The sequence below is a fragment of the Colletotrichum lupini genome, chromosome 5 (assembly GCF_023278565.1).
Source record: "Colletotrichum lupini chromosome 5, complete sequence".
Classification (NCBI taxonomy): domain Eukaryota; kingdom Fungi; phylum Ascomycota; class Sordariomycetes; order Glomerellales; family Glomerellaceae; genus Colletotrichum; species Colletotrichum lupini.
The window spans coordinates 246,197-261,513 of NC_064678.1; the positions used below are offsets into that span (position 1 = coordinate 246,197).

General features: G+C 54.0%; 4 protein-coding genes and 1 non-coding gene across 5 annotated transcripts; 1 reads left to right on the top strand and 4 right to left on the bottom strand.

Moving 5' to 3' along the window:
* Nucleotides 1-520: 520 nt before the first annotated feature.
* CLUP02_09499 (uncharacterized protein) lies at nt 521-1,122 on the top strand (the record flags this gene model as incomplete). Its single annotated transcript, XM_049288477.1, has 3 exons — nt 521-703; nt 774-946; nt 1,014-1,122. 3 exons carry the CDS (start codon nt 521-523, stop codon nt 1,120-1,122), a joined length of 465 nt encoding a protein of 154 aa, XP_049145621.1.
* Nucleotides 1,062-1,133, bottom strand: CLUP02_tRNA200. The gene has a single exon. It is a non-coding gene; the product is annotated as a tRNA-Met (tRNA).
* Nucleotides 1,134-1,492: 359 nt separating this feature from the next.
* On the bottom strand, nt 1,493-4,553 carry CLUP02_09500 (amino acid permease; the record flags this gene model as incomplete). Its single annotated transcript, XM_049288478.1, has 8 exons — nt 1,493-2,522; nt 2,580-2,873; nt 2,950-3,363; nt 3,422-3,471; nt 3,588-3,892; nt 4,021-4,048; nt 4,112-4,199; nt 4,252-4,553. The coding sequence occupies 8 exons, from the start codon at nt 4,551-4,553 to the stop codon at nt 1,493-1,495; spliced, it is 2,511 nt and encodes an 836-aa protein (XP_049145622.1).
* A 2,605-nt stretch (nt 4,554-7,158) lies between these two features.
* On the bottom strand, nt 7,159-7,275 carry CLUP02_09501 (uncharacterized protein; the record flags this gene model as incomplete). The annotated part of the gene is made up of 1 exon (XM_049288479.1): nt 7,159-7,275. The coding sequence occupies one exon, from the start codon at nt 7,273-7,275 to the stop codon at nt 7,159-7,161; it is 117 nt and encodes a 38-aa protein (XP_049145623.1).
* A 2,817-nt stretch (nt 7,276-10,092) lies between these two features.
* On the bottom strand, nt 10,093-15,292 carry CLUP02_09502 (NupC family nucleoside transporter; the record flags this gene model as incomplete). Its single annotated transcript, XM_049288480.1, has 13 exons — nt 10,093-10,257; nt 10,321-11,745; nt 11,810-12,085; nt 12,121-12,282; nt 12,379-12,666; nt 12,754-12,807; nt 12,855-13,065; nt 13,126-13,270; nt 13,394-13,431; nt 13,493-13,633; nt 13,683-14,551; nt 14,604-15,157; nt 15,214-15,292. 13 exons carry the CDS (start codon nt 15,290-15,292, stop codon nt 10,093-10,095), a joined length of 4,407 nt encoding a protein of 1,468 aa, XP_049145624.1.
* Nucleotides 15,293-15,317: the final 25 nt, after the last annotated feature.

Consider the following 15,317-nt stretch of genomic DNA (forward strand, 5'->3'; position numbering starts at 1 on the left):
TAGAATAGGTATATTCCAACACAAATGCAGCGTGGGTGAATGGTAAGGTACTCATAGCAAAAGTCGCACACGCGCTTCTGTGGCTAGCCTATCAAACTTTGCCGTTTCAACCTTGCCGCACGCGTAGTATCTAGAAGTATCCTAGCATGCTAAAAATATTCCCCTCGAAAGTATTGGGCACATGTATTCTTGCTTCCCCTACCATGCTGGCCTCATCAACCTCCAGAGATGATCAAGTAGCTGCATACTGGTAGCTCGTCAACCTACCTTAGTTGAAGCAGACCCAGGCGGACAACTGCGGCGTACTTGTCAGCCTTGGGCGGCTTACCTGTCAGTAGTCTCAGGGGCACCTTAGAGACAATCTCTCCCAACATGATGCCTGAGACCTTCATTGAGAATATCACGAATACCACCTGTAATGGCTGACAACTGTTAGCACAGTACTATCGATTGTAATCGAGTTATTTATTTCGACCCTCTCGGAAATCATCCTTCGGGCAATACTTTTTAAGCCGTGGGCATGAGACTCCAAGCTGTTGTCAATGGCCTAATTGATCTTCCTCCGGGTGAAGTCAAAATTTTGATGGCTTTGTGCGGCGAGCTCAAGCTGGAACTCATGATGAGTCTCTCATTCGTATCCTTTGAAGAGACACCTCTCGTGCAGCTGGGCAAGCGAAGCACTGGAGACAATCCTCGACATGAGGTGCCTTAGCTAGCTGATTGACTGCTGAAGGTACCTTATTCAGAAGTAGGTAATCCGCAAATCATGCTAGAATACGATGAACAGGACAGCACGCGACAACGTTAGGACACCACCATACTCGTGCGGCTATCTCTACCACCAGAACGCGCTGCGTGCCTTATGTTCCGGCACGCCGGCAAAGGTACTAGCACTATGTAAACGAAGACGCGAGTTCTTATCTACACGCACCGAAAACCAAGTATCGTTCTCAACACACCTCGTGCGCCGATGCTGCCAGCACATCTCATAAGCCTTGCAAACACCAACTCAGGCCTCGCAGTAGGCAATATCGTCCGAGGGAACAAAAGTTCAAAAGTGATAGCACAACCTGGTTTCGATCCAGGGACCTCTGGGTTATGAGCCCAGCGCTCTACCCCTGAGCTATTGTGCTTGAGGCAGCCTGTTTAAAAGCAGATGCTTCGGTGAGGCGGGGCTGGGATTTATGGAGCTTGAACGAGTGTGAGTCATCGTGGGTGGATTCATGGCAGCCCCACCGGATTTGATGAACGGTCTTTTCTTAAGCCGTTGTTGTACGAGAAAATATTGCCAGCGCAACATCACTTTACGGAAGAGAGCATGCAAAGAGGTTAAGTTATAGGTATCTTGCGCAGAGTAGACAATATTCCTTTGGTCTAGATTTTGACATCTATGTAGCTAGTGGGCGGGCCAACACGCCATGGTATATTCGCAAGACATGATATTCATGAAAAATGCACAGACTCCCATTTCCTCTGACCACACTCAACGCGTCTAGAAGAGCCAAGAAAGGAAGGTTTTGTAGAACCAACCTCCCTTGCCGCCCTTGCCACCGTTGGCCTCCTTCTCGGCAGCCTTGCGAGCGAGGAACTCCTCCTCCTCGCGGTCAATGATATCCTTTCCGGTGTAGAAGTCGGCCTCGTGGGGCTTGACGCCACGGGTCTTGTAGTAGAACTTGTGGCCGAAGATGAGGATGAGGTAGAGGGGAATGCCAAGGTAGCCGGTGATGAAGGTCTTGTACTTCTCTTTGCCAAAGTCGCCGCCAGTGAAGACATCGTAGTTCTTGGTGAGGGCGATGATGATGCAGAGGAACAGAGCGCCGTAAGAGCCCCAGATGCCGACGGGGGCGACGTAGGGCAGGATCTCGTCGGGGATGTTCTGAGCCTTGCGGGCCTTGCACCACCAGATGTGGGTGACGAGGATCGAGATCCAGGTCAAGAGACCGAAGATGGTGGTGAGGTTGACGAAGTAGCCAAAGACAGCCTTGGAGTCGTTGGACACGTTCATGAAAGCCAGAAGGGCGAACATGGCGGAGAAGCCAAGGGCGTAGATGGGGACACCACGCTTGTCAGTGCGCTTGAAGATGGCAGGGGCGGAGCCGTCAGAAGCAAGACCGTAGAGGGTACGGGAGGCGATGTAGAGATCCGAGTTGGATGCAGAGAAGACGAAGATGCAAATGCAAGCGTTGATGATGTGGGGGATGACCTTGACACCAGCGAGCGTGGCAGCGACGACGAAGGGGGAGGCGGAGGCACCGGTCTGGGCTTTGTTGGCGAAGGCGAGATCCGGAGAGTTGTAAGGAACGAGCATGCCGATGAGGAGGACACTGAAGCAGTAGAAGAAGAGAATACGGTAGAAGGTGAGCTTGATCGCGCGGGGGATCGTCTTGCGCGGGTTTTGAGCCTCAGCGACGGTGACACCGACAAGCTCAGTACCGAGGTAGGCGAAGGTGGCGTTGACCATGCAGGACCAGAAACCATAGAAGCGGCCGGCATCGCCAGTGTCGATGTACTCCCTGAAAGCACTTGGAGGTTGTTAGTTATGGAAACGAGTTGGTTTGGAGGGTGTAAGTTAGACATACCCAGGGTTCTTCCAGTAGCGGAATCCCTTGCGATCGTGGTCGGGGCCACCGCCCAGAGCCAGGACGAGAGAGAAGATGATGATTCCGACAATGGTGACGACCTTGAAACTGGAGAGCCAGAACTCGAATTCACCGAAGAATCTGATACCGAAGTAGTTGATGCAGACAATGGCGACGAGGAAGATAGCTATGAAGACACCGGGGTTGACCTTTTCACGGTCTACCCAGAACTGGATAACCAAGGCGGCGGCTGTGAGCTGGTTGGGAGTGACAATAATGTACTTGAACCAATAACTGAAAGGCAAAATCATAGTCAGCACTTGGTGCGGAGAAAGAATTGAGGTGAAATGGAGGGGGTATTGCGACTTACGTCCAGCCAAGGGCAAAACCGAGCGAGGGGTCGCAGAATCTCGAGGCGTAGCCAGTGAAACCAGAAGAGATGGGCAGCCAAGCAGCCATCTCACCGAGACCAGCCATGACGAGGAAGACGATGAAACCGACGAGAGTGTACGAGATGAAGACGGAGCCGGGGCCAGCCTGGGCGAGAGCCTTGCCGGTTCCGACAATGAGACCAGTACCGATGGCACCACCGATGGCAATCATGGTGATGTGGCGGGCCTTGAGACCACGGTGCAGCTTCGTGTCTTCGCTGGTCTCGAGACCGCGGATGTGGACATTCTCCTTGAGGTTGTCGTCGTAGGTCTGTGTTTGGTAGCCCGTCTTCTCGATGTCGTGGCCGCCGTGAGCGCCCTCCGAGGAGGACGCCCGCTTGACAAGGCCGTCGCTCATTGTTGCTGTGTGGCGACTGAGTGCGTCGTACACAGAATGGGATGAGACTCTACTTCTGGATTTGGGCGAAGACAGAAGGTTGGGGGATTGACAAGTGAGAGCTCTGGGAGCGAGAGGGATGGGAGAGAAATGAGAGAGGGCGAGGTACACAACGACGTAGGGAGGGGGGTTCGAGGTTCTTTAATTAAGATTTCAGCGCCGGCTCGCGGGACCAGGGACGGAGGCGCGATAGAGAGGCTGCCGCATATGAGGGAAGGGTATCCGTCCATAGGTAGCAGCTCGCATCCCGTTTTGACTGACACCCGGCGGCGCCATACCAGCGGGCGAGGCAAGACAGGCAGAATCATAGCTGTCGCTCACACATACATCCCATGTCGCTCGCAGGTTCGTGGGCTGGACCTGGCCTAGCTTGCTTGGGGGTCTTGATGGAGCCTGCAAGACTGGGGCACTGGCGTCGTGCGCTAAGATACACCCGTCAAGGATCCCTGTAGGCGTCGCCGAGTGGTAGTCGGAGACGGATGGTGCTTATGGAGTTCTACATTGTTTTGACTGTTGGTATTACCTTTGGATGTTGGTCGCACTATCTTTCGGTATCTCTTTTACGTTGCGTGTACATGCGTGCCCACAATGGAGACTACGGGGACCAAGGTACCCGCACCACGCTCGCGGTTCTTCGCAGGCTAGCCAGGTGATTGTGGAGAGATAGAGGGAGAATGTGTGTGTAAAGGCCGTGTCTCACAGACAGCTCCTCCATTCTCTCCGTTAAGCCAGTCCAGTCTCTCAGTCAGGGCCCAGCAGTAGTGTACAGTACCGCACTGGTCGAGGAGGGGACTGGAGGATGAGTGAGGGGAGGGGAATTGTGGTGGAGAAAAAGCCTGTCTACCGGGGTACGAATGGGCCAGGAAACGACAGTACGTAGTAAGACAAGGATAGGCTGATTCTGTGGATGGAGGGGGGCCGTGGCAAGGGTTCACTTGTCTTGCGGACAGGAAGCAAAGACAAAGGCAGCATGGGCAGTTGAGTTGTGGTTTGTAATATCTGTTGGCTGTGATTGGGCACTGGAAAGTTGCGTGTCCAACGCCGTTCAGCCTTGGCGAGCATCATCAGTGCAGTAAGATGGATGGGTGGCGGTGGGCAAGTTTGGAGAAGTATGAGTTGGATGTGTGGAGGTGATGGGAAAGCCATAGCTTCAGCGGGGGCTACGCAGTGAGTTGAGATGAAGAGAACAAGAAAGCAGAGATACGGATACTTGGCAGTCAAAGTCAATCCTTAACGCGGAGTATCGTCAACCGCCGAGCATGAGTCGTGATTCCAAGTTAGCTGTGCCTAGAAACTGCCCAGCTGTCCAGTCCTTCGCGAAGCCAGTTCACGCCAGTCTTACTCGCTGATAGGAAGAGTTGGGGAAAGCTTAGACGCGACAAGCAAAGGAGGATGAGCCCCGAAGTGCCTGAGCAAGCGAGACAGACCCTGGCTCGAGATGGGCAACGATCGGTGGTACCAAGAAAACACCAAGACAATGGCCGAATGCGCGGGATTCCTTCGACGGCCGGACGCAGCAGGTCGATGTGCCAAATTCCAGTTCTGCCACTTCGGTTGCGAGAAACAATTCTAGAGCAACGCCCGCAGAGTGAGCAAATCCACCAGGTGGTTTCCTCTAGCAGCTTAAGAATTGTCTTGCATCGAGAGATTTGACCCAGACTGTCGAAATTTCCACCGTAATACTAGTCGTACGGACTTACGCGATGATGCTTATCTCTGGGGCAAACTCAGTTTACCCTCATCGTTCCTCTTTCTCCCGATTTATCGCCAACAGCGTGAGATCAACAGACCTTCCATCACGATCAGGTTACAAGTCTACCAACTACGAGAGAGGTAGTCAGTCCGCCCGGCCACCCGGTACGCCTCTCTCTCTCTCTCTACCCTAGAACTTAGCACTGCGCAAGGCAGAGTGCGAGGGAGAGACACGGACGGCGTGCGAATATGCAGGCTTCAGCTGTTTCCGTCCCACAGCGTGGGTGTCCCGGACACGGATAAGGCGTACGGAGTTGGAGTACGGCGACCAGGACGCCAGAACAGGAACCACCACGACCAACACCACCACCACCTCGGCCAGCTCTCGTCAAGTCACAGAGAGCCAAGAGATAGACGGCTCACGCGATGGCCATCTACTCGGGCAATCTGCGGGGACACCCTCAAGCCACGATTCATACCCTCGCGCCAATCACCGCCAATGGCTCGTGCCCAGATAGGCTGTTCGCTCGCTGAATCGATCCCAAGTATCCGTACTGCATTTGTTGCTGCTGATGGGCAGCGTGATTTTGCCTTTACTAAGGTACTAGCAGGCTGGCAGTATTACTGGGAGAGCCTAGCGGGATCCCTCGAGTCGTCGACCCTGCAAGGGAACAGCCAGTCTTCACGAGGCACTGATAGAGCTATCGGCGTGGCCGTCTCTGCCCAGTCTCGATGATGTTAACCTAGGTACTGCAACTGCATGGAAGAATAGACCGTTCGTCGCATCACGTCTGTTCACTGACTGGCTCTCTGACAGCTCAACACCAAGTGGTGGCTGCGTCTGCCAAAAGCTTAGAAAGCGCGCCACTGCGCCATCTGCGCCATCGTGCCCGTGTCCAAGAACCGCCAGCGCCTTGTCCATCTCTTGAATCTCTTGTTGCTTCTTGGAGTCTCAACCTCCCGCAGACGACCCGTTGCTCGGCAGAGGGGATGTGGATAGAGCCGCCGTTGAAGGAAGTCTGCCCCATGATTCCTATTCTCTACCCTTCACCATGTGCCCCTCCACGAGTCCACAGGAACAAATGCCCAGGCCAGAACAGAGTAAACGAATACGTACATGTTATGTGAACCTTTTAGGTGTTCAGCTTCACCAGCGGGTCGCCAAATAAGTCTAATCGCGACGCTGACAATAACGCTTATTGATCATATCGTCCGCGTGGGCATTCCATCTTACGTTCTAGAAACGCGCTGCATCTTCCCACCCATCCCCTCTCACCAAGGGCCCCAACCACCATCTTCCCTGCCACTCTCCCCCCTCCATCGCTTCTCCAGCTGCTGCCTCGTCCACTCAGAGCCTGGATCAATCTCCCCGCCAAGACGTTTATCTCTGGCCCAAATAAGCAGGTCCTTATCTCCTCCACATGGCCCCTGTACTCCTCTTCCCTGCCTCGGAGTGGGAACTTGGGAAAGTTGAGCATGGGTTTGCCCGAGCTTATCCTCGCCCTTGGCCGACTTTGGCTTAGACTACCGATGGGCGACCTCGGATGGCTTGGGACGGTTCGGCCACTTTGCCTCGTCCTGTCAAAGCCTGCCAAAGTCAATGGCTGGAAATGTCTTGTCCTGGACAAGTCGTAAAGTTGGCTCACGTTCCCGTCTGGCAGTCAGCATTACCTATCCGTACTGCCACTCTGCCATAGAGGCATACCTAGACAGAAAAGTCTTGCTAGCATGTTTTGTTTCTTGGGAGCCGGGACTGAATGACCACGGCTGCATTAGCCCCGCGAGACCCCGTCGCTTTTGCTCGGGCACCTGGCCGCATGCAAGTCCCCTGCCCACCCATTGAGTGCGTCGTACGAATGGCAGAGCGTCCTGTCCTGCGGGAACTATTCCCAAAGAGTCGGCAGCGTCTCTCCCACATCCCAGCCCAAAGGTCCATTCTGCATTTCTCGGGACTCTCTGCGCAGTAATTACATGCTAGCTGGGGCGTCTGGGCTGACTGGGAAAGGTCAGCACTTCTCAACTGCATGCGTGATGCGAAAATGAGACTCCAGTCCGCTCTTCACCTCAACGTGAACTGACGATGCGCTGGAATGGCGGCGCCAGGGCAGATTTGATGTCTGATTGTCGTCACGCAAACGTGGGACACTCGGCCGGATCGCATACCGAAGGGGATCATCGTGCTGCTTCCCTCTGATTGACGAAAACAAGCCCAACAGCGCCAGATGCGCCGTTAACTCAGACACCCACTCGCAAAGTGCACAGCCATCCTGGGGGAAGACCCTTTAGCCTGTGGTGCTTGGCGATCAGCGCGTCGTCTTTGACAAGTTTGGGGTAGGTATTCCCAGCTTGCCAGTCAAGAGACAGTCAATAGACAGTCACACAGTCAGACATCAGACTGTCAGACGTGATCCATCCCGTTGTCCCCCAAGGTCCCCAATCCTCCGCAGTGCAGGAATACCGTACATGAGTCCCCAAGTCCCGGTCCCGGTCCCACGCGTTGGTCGAAGATGCAAGCAGCCGACTCGAGGCCGGCTCGCCGTCATCTAAAAGGACCCAGCTCTTAATTCCCGACGTCTGTCCTGGCGCTGCAAGATCTGGAATAGCGGGCGGGACAGAGCAGGGATACTGCCGGGGGCAAAGGTAGGGTCAATGTGATGTGTCAAGTAGTGGTTGATTCTTCTAGCTAGGTAATGTGGGCAGAAGCCCCTATGTACAGTTGTGGCTGGTCGCCACCAGTTGTGGCACACAGCCTGTGGCTGTGTAGTGTGGCAGATACTGACTTTGGTACCGTCGGTGAGCAAGTTGAACGGCTATTGAAAGGCTGAAGTCCAAAGATGTCTCCTCTCCACGGAGCAACTTGTGACGAATTCCCTTCCGTCACCGCGAAACGGGTCTTCCATCTAGGTACCGTCCAAACAGACTGTGCGAGTCGGTACTATGGTCCCCCGGAACGATGTGCGGGCGTCTGATATTGGTTTCTCTTCTTCTCCCCCCTCCCATTCCCGAGAAAATCGAAACGGCCTCCGCTCCGGCGCTTCCCACTGTTCTCAGAAGTACGAAAAGTAATCAAAATCGCGCCATTCCCAACGCGCCCCTAACCCGAATATTGTGCCGGATCAGCTTTGCCAAGAGGCCCTAGATGCGGTATTTTACCCATCACTGCTCCGGCGACTCGCATGCGCGCCTGGATTTGATATCTTCTCGGCCTTGGCCCGGCTAGGCGCCTCGGACAGTCTCCTAGGCCTGCTAGGCAAACCAGTCTGCCGGTGGCTTGCTCTAGTGCTTTGTGTGCCGAAATCTGCAAAACACACGCTTGAGGCTGCACTAAGAGACCGACTGAGAATTCGCAACGGCGAGAAGACCGTGGAGTTGTTGAGACCTCACAACTCCTTTATCGAACGACGTAACTTTTGTGGTCAGTTTTTTCCGCTTTCAAATAACCGTGATAGACAATGCTGGCATAAGTTAGGTAGCCGAAGACGCGAGGTAGCTGTTGCATCGCAGTTGAATCGATCGTCGATGCAGCCTCTGCAGCCTGAAATAATTGCGAGTTCTCGGGATGCTACCCTGCCTTTCCCCTTGCTCACCCATCGACGGCTACTCACGGCCAACACCTCAAAGTTTTTGTGCGTGCCTGAAGGTACTAGGTATCCCCCTTCACTGGCGTCTTCTACGCATTTTCTAGCGTTTCCATGGCCGCCATCGCCGAGAGAGTAGTTGCTCGTCCCTGGCGCCCCTCGCAAAGTTTTGAAAGTGTGGGAAATAACCCTTCAAAATCTCTGTGTGTGCAGTGGGTCACTTTTCCCCAGCTCTTCCACATGATGTCTCACGAATCAGTGATGCTTCAAATTGACCAGACCCCAGATGAGACTAACTAGGGCAGTAAGTGCAATATGGAAATTCCCATGTGCATTCGGTAATTCCAGGCCTTCTCCAGGTATTCAGCAGCTCTTGGAAAAGCTTGGGACGAACGCACAGTTGGGGAAAAGGAAGCGATGGGGTAATGGATTGGTACTATGGAGTAAATTTCTCGTAAGAGGTTGGCATTCTAGCGGAACCTCTGTTGACGCCATTCTTCTCTCCCGCAAACACTCAGGCCGCCCAACGATCAGACTTATTGTGCCATCTGTCAAAGAGAGATTCTATTACGTGAAATGGCGGGGAGATTCGTGAATCCGTCTCTTGGCTGTCTTGATTAACCTGGGGTATGGGGTAAGGTAGCGAGGGAGGGGTTCAATGGATGAACCGGAGGCCAAGGCTATTATGGTTCTCTCTTGATTCCGGAGCAGTGAGGAGACAATTTTGACAGATACTGCGCAGAGCGTTCTGGTGTCACAGTCCTCGCTGATTGAGACACGGGAACTCTTGTTTTCCGTAGGGAAACGGATGGTCTCTAATCCCTAGAGTAGAGTACAAGATACAGCGGTCAAGAGATCAGCCTCGGCCGCCGCCGCCTTATCGGGAGGGAGGCTGAAAACGCCAGCTGAAGTCAGCCTAGATGAATGTCTTGACTGCGACGCCCAACGGGACACGTTGCGAAATACAAGGTTTGTTAACGGCATGCAGGACGGGTACGGCTCTCTCATGAGCGTCATTGCTCTTACGGTCAGTTCCGTTGCCGGTCAGCTGAGGAAAGTTAGTTGCTCATGCCGAAGGGGACATGTCGGCTCTCTCAGAGCACTGCGGTTAGCATTCAGGTGGTCCGGCGGCTCCCGCAGACCCCCGACAAGTGGGTGGCCTGAGTTCAATTGCGATGCGATCGACTCAGCCTCAGTAGCGTAGCATGCCCAGACTAGATCCGCAGACTGTTGAAGTACGAGCGGTCATGTTTGCATGCTGCACTCGTCTGGCACGTGAAGAAAGAACGGATGGCTTCGCATCTGGCAGGGAGTATCATGTCACGGCAGATAATCTTCCTACCGCTATTGTTACATATGATACAATGTAATATGATTCTATTGTCGTGGCCTAAGCCTTAGCCTCTATCCCGAAGCTAGCCAGTGTACAACATGCCAGCGACGCTCGCCGACGTGAGGGTTGAAAGTACGCCGGCGAATAGGGCAGACAAGGCGACTCGTGACACATCTCCGGCGCGTCCGGGAGCAATCTGTGAAAGAACACCGATCTGAGTTCCCAGTGAACCAATGTTGCCAAAGCCCTGCGATTTCTGATCAGTCTTCTACTCTACGTAGGGTTGCGACTCTGTCAAAAGTTAACTTACGCAGCAGGCATAGGTTGCAATGAGCTTGGATCGAGGTGACATGGAGATGTAAGGTTCGACCTTGCTTGACAGAGAGTTGAAAGCAACGTATTCGTTGGTGATGATCTTGATTCCAATGAGCTCTCCCACTGTGAGTAGGTCCTTCTTGGGCACACCCAGACACCAAGCGACGGGGTAAAAGACGTAGCCCAGGACAAGCTGAAGGGTCAATGGGGGATCGTCGATGCCCAAGAACTTGCCAAACCAGCCGAGGATGCCGTTGATGAGGGCGACGAAGGAGATGATGCAGAGGAGAGTGGCGACGATCATGCCGGCCACCTTGATACCGAACCAAGCTCCGTTAGCAAAGGCGTGGATGGCGTTGGCAGCCTTTTCCTCGTCATCCGGAACTGTGATGCTACCGCGAGTGATGCTTTCCTCTGTCTCTGGGTAGCGAAGCTTTGATACCGCAATACTTGCTGGAATAGACATGACGCATGACGAGACAAGAACTTGTGCGTCGAGGCCGAGGCCAATGTAACCAACCAGCACGGATCCCGCGATAGTAGCAAAGCCACAGGTCATGACCTGATGGATCTCGGCCAGCGTAAGGTACGGCACGAACGGCTTGATGAGCATTGCCGATTCACCTTGCCCGACGAAAGGGGTTGCCGTCGCCACCACGGCCTCGGCGCCTGAGACACGAAGCGACCAGAAGAAGAAGACGGCAAACTTCTTGATGAACCATTGCAGGAACCCGCAGTGATAGAGCAGCTGAACGAGCGAGATGAAGAAAATGATGGCCGGGATCACAGAAATGAGAAACCAGGTCAGAGCAGATACTTCAGTCGACGTCAAGAACTCGAGACCCTGCTTTGCGAAACCCAGAAGCGTCCGGGCCATCTCGGAGATGAAGGCAAAGATGTCGTAGCCGACGCCCGTTTTGAGCACGAATACGGCTATGATGAACTGCGTGAGCATCCCGCCGATGACAGTGTGCCAGGGGATCTTCCTCCAGTCGCGGGAGGTGAGGGTGAGAAGACCGATCATGAGAAGCAGGCCAAAGAGACTGATGGCGCGACTGGCACGAGTGTTCTCTCCTACTTCCTCAGGGACCATGGAACCGACAAGGAAGACGCCAATGGTGAGAAGCGCAGCAAGAGGCTGGTGCAGCTTGCTGGGGATCATGTCGTACGCTCTGCCAACGGTGTGCTTCCAGACGAAGCGCAGCGGTACCATGACGGCAGCGGCAGGGAGCCACAAGGTGACGATGCGTATGGTGATGGCGAGATAGACCAGGAAAGACTTCAACCAGCCCATCTTATCGCGCTGGAAGACGAGGCCGACGATCCACCATCTGTCCAGGATTTTTCGGTCAACCGATGCCACCAGACTAGCCACCATGAAGGGGACATCTGAGAGCATGAGAGAGGTTCTCAACTTACGCTGTGAACAACATCCATACAAACACGTGGATCGGAAGCTTGAACTTCCTATAGAACCGGGCCACTTTCGCTCCCTTGCCCTTGGCATCTCTCATCGAGTCGGTCTGGTTGGTGCCGACCTCCAAGTCGCTCGTGTCGACGACTTCTTCTCTGTCGCGTGACGACTTGCCCGTCTCGTCGCCCTTGGGCGGAAGAGAGCGAATAGGAGGGTCCACACCCGCCTCGCCGCCGGGCCCAATCTCGTTCCCGGACCCTCCTCCTCCTCCGTGCTTCTCGGACTTCATGTCGGTGCCAGACATGTCCTCGCCCGGCGCTGCTGCAGTAGTAGGACGCATGGTTCGCTTTTGGCTTGTGTGCCGTGCCGTCCACTGCGCACGGGAATGGTGACGAAGTAGGGGGGAGGTTTGAACAGGACGAGCTTTTCAGGGACTGGAGCCCCGTCCAAGAAAAAATTTGGCGAGTTGTGGAGAGGAATTAGCGGAGCCGGGAGGCGACGTCTTGACCGTGTGGTGATCCAGTAGGAGATGGGACGATGATGCTGGGAGGGGGGAGGTCAGTGCGAGCTTTTGCTGCGCCCACCGGACGAATATCAACTGAGATTAATGAAGATGCTGGGTCTCTACCGTAAGTCAACGAGAAGACGGTAGGCAAGATGGGATGAGACAGGAAGCTTAATGCGGCCTGATAATGGGAGGCTTCTCCGGATCCTCCAGCTTCGCGAATGATCGACGATGTTGCACTGTGGCGGGATGGCGGCGTGTTGCATGTGTTCATCGCCTGACAGCGCGTTGGGGTCTGTCGAGTCGGCCCTTTCTCCGTGTTCCCACTTCGATCCCTTGGCTTTCTTGGGGTTTACTTGAGCGCCACCCAAACTCGTTCTTGAGAACCGCGGCGACCGCCGTGGTGCATTGAGGTGCTCCGGCTGTCATACGGATACTTTACCGACAACAACACGTGGCACCGTGTCTAACCGGTGATTCTTATTACCTTCAAGATACTACCTGCCTACTGTTGCGGGGAAGCTGGCGCTGGCGTATTTCTCCACGAAATCGGTTATGCGGAGCTAGAGGAAGAAGAGTATTGAGCTACTGGTGAGAGCTAGGTGATGACGTCGCATGTCTTAGTGAAACCGATGATGTCAAATGTGAAAATAAGGTGCGGCTTAGATGTTGGGATGAACTGATAGGTCGATTGATCTGTTGACACAACGCAGACTGAGTCAAGGCATTGTTGCGACTGAACAAAGTAATGAATGGCGAACTCATCCGTCATGCGAGCTGTGATCATCCAATGGCACTCAGGAAGATTAAGTGAGATGAAACTTTCGTTCTGGGACTCTCAGAAAGCTAGTCAGCAGCTCTGGTAAGCCTAATGTGCAGACTGAGAGTGGATTGCTATTCCCGATGTCGACAAAAAATAGAGTTTCGGGTTCTGGACGGCATAGACGTACGTAGTATCGCCATGTCGGACAACCCGGCTGGTGTTGAGGGGTGTAACCAGCCGGGTGTATCTCGATGAATCTCCCTCTCGTCAGCTGTCGTGAGAGCCCTAGATCATCATTCTATTCGAAGGAACTTTGGCAATGTACAAATCTTGTTGTATTTCCTCCCAAAGCCAGACTATTAATACCTAGTCAAGGCGCTGGTGACCGACGACGTACAGGTCCGGGGCACCAGCAGAATCAAACCTTAACAATTACAGTTGCAAGAAATATTCCTATATAAAGCGATTGCAACAGCCACTAATACCCAGCAAAGTCACCAATCTCGACATTAGGCGTGATGTATGGTTGGATCTTGTCCCTCGTCTTGGTCCTCTGCTCATAAGCATAGGCCAGGCTGATGAGCTTTGCTTCGGAGAACTTTGCGCCGAGGAAGCTGATACCAAATCTACGACCAGTTAGTATTCGACAGGCAGTTCAACGTACGGTCTACTTACGGGACATGGGGACCAGTATCGACGAGGTTACCCCTCCTATTCTTGATCACCGTGGCATTCGCGGGATAGAAACCCAGGGGAACGGTAATCACGGGTGCTCCAACGATAGCGGCCCAGGTGCTAGAGAAGCTTGTCGGCAAGATGACGGCGTCGAGATTGTGCCTTTCCAGTGTTCCAAATAGCCCGCCCTCGCCACCAAGGAACGCACTCTCTTGCCAGGCGGCCCAGAATCGCGGGTCGGTGTTGTTGAACCCTTGCTCGTCAAGAGCCTCATCCCAGACACCCGTATTACGATCAGGGTAATCCTCGAGCGCGAATGATTGCGTGAATTTGCGGACGTCGGCCAGAGACTTCACATTGTTCGGGTTGACTGTGAGGTCAGTGAGATAGGAAGCCAAGTTCGAGATGAAGTCTGCGTTCAGGACGATGGTTTCGGAGTTTGACGTAGCTAGCTGCTCCGCGGCGGTAAAGTTGGCATTGTCGACAATGACGGCACCAGCCGCCTTGAAGACCTCAAGGGTCTCCTCAAAGGCATCGGTTTCAGTCCCGGTGGTGTTGTCGGAGAAGAGTTCGATGGCATTACGAGGGATCCCGATGCGAGTTCCTCGCAGACCGTACATATCGCAAGCGGCTGGGTAGTCTGGTATCTCGCCATTGTTGGGTATCGCTGACGTGTAGTTATCGTTGGGGTCTGCGCCGGCGATAGCGTGGAGGATGTAGGCGGCATCCTTGACGGTGCGGGCCATAGGTCCGATGGTATCTTGATGTTCACTAATCGGTATCACCAGGTGCCGGGATGTCAGGCCAACGGTTGGCTTGATGCCGACAAGATTATTACGTTGAGAGGGCGAGACAATGGAACCATCGGTCTGAATAGTGTGAGTAAAGATGGTCTAGTGCACATGAAGCTGTATCACGTACCTCGGTGCCCAGAGCCGCAAGTGCGAGGCCAAGATCTGAGGCCACACCACTACCACTTGAACTTCCACTCGGATCTTGCTGGGGATAGTAGGCAGCATAGACCTGACCTCCGTACGCGGACCACCCGTTGCTCGTATTGTTGCTCCTAAAGTTGGCCCACTGGCTGAGGTTGGTCTTGCCGAGGATAATCGCACCAGCCTCTCGAAGCTTCTTTGCCATGAAGCTATCTTGAGAAACCTTGGCACCTAGCAAGACCCATGAGCCCGCAGTGTTATTCATCTGGTCGGCGGTCGCGATGTTGTTCTTGATGAGGATGGGCATGCCGTGGAGCGGACCCTTGATTGTGCCGTTGGCGCGCGAAGCATCCAGGTCGGCGGCAATTGATAGAGCATCCGGGTTCACCTCGGTCACGACATTGAGTGTACTATTCACTTGATTGATGCGGCCAAGATAGGCATTGACAAGGTCGACACTGGTGAAGAGCCCGTTTTCGAGGCCCTCGGCCAGTTCGTCGAGAGTCACATCTATCAGACCGGGAAACGGTACACCCTTGACTACAGTTCAAGTCAGTGAATAGACCGGACTACAGTTGATATGATGGCAAGCTCACCCGTCGTCAAGCAGGTCGCAATGCCAAAGATCTTGAGCCAGATCAGGGCGAGAATAATCACTGGGCGATAGGTTGCCATCGTGCCCAAGTGAGCGAGGGCAAGT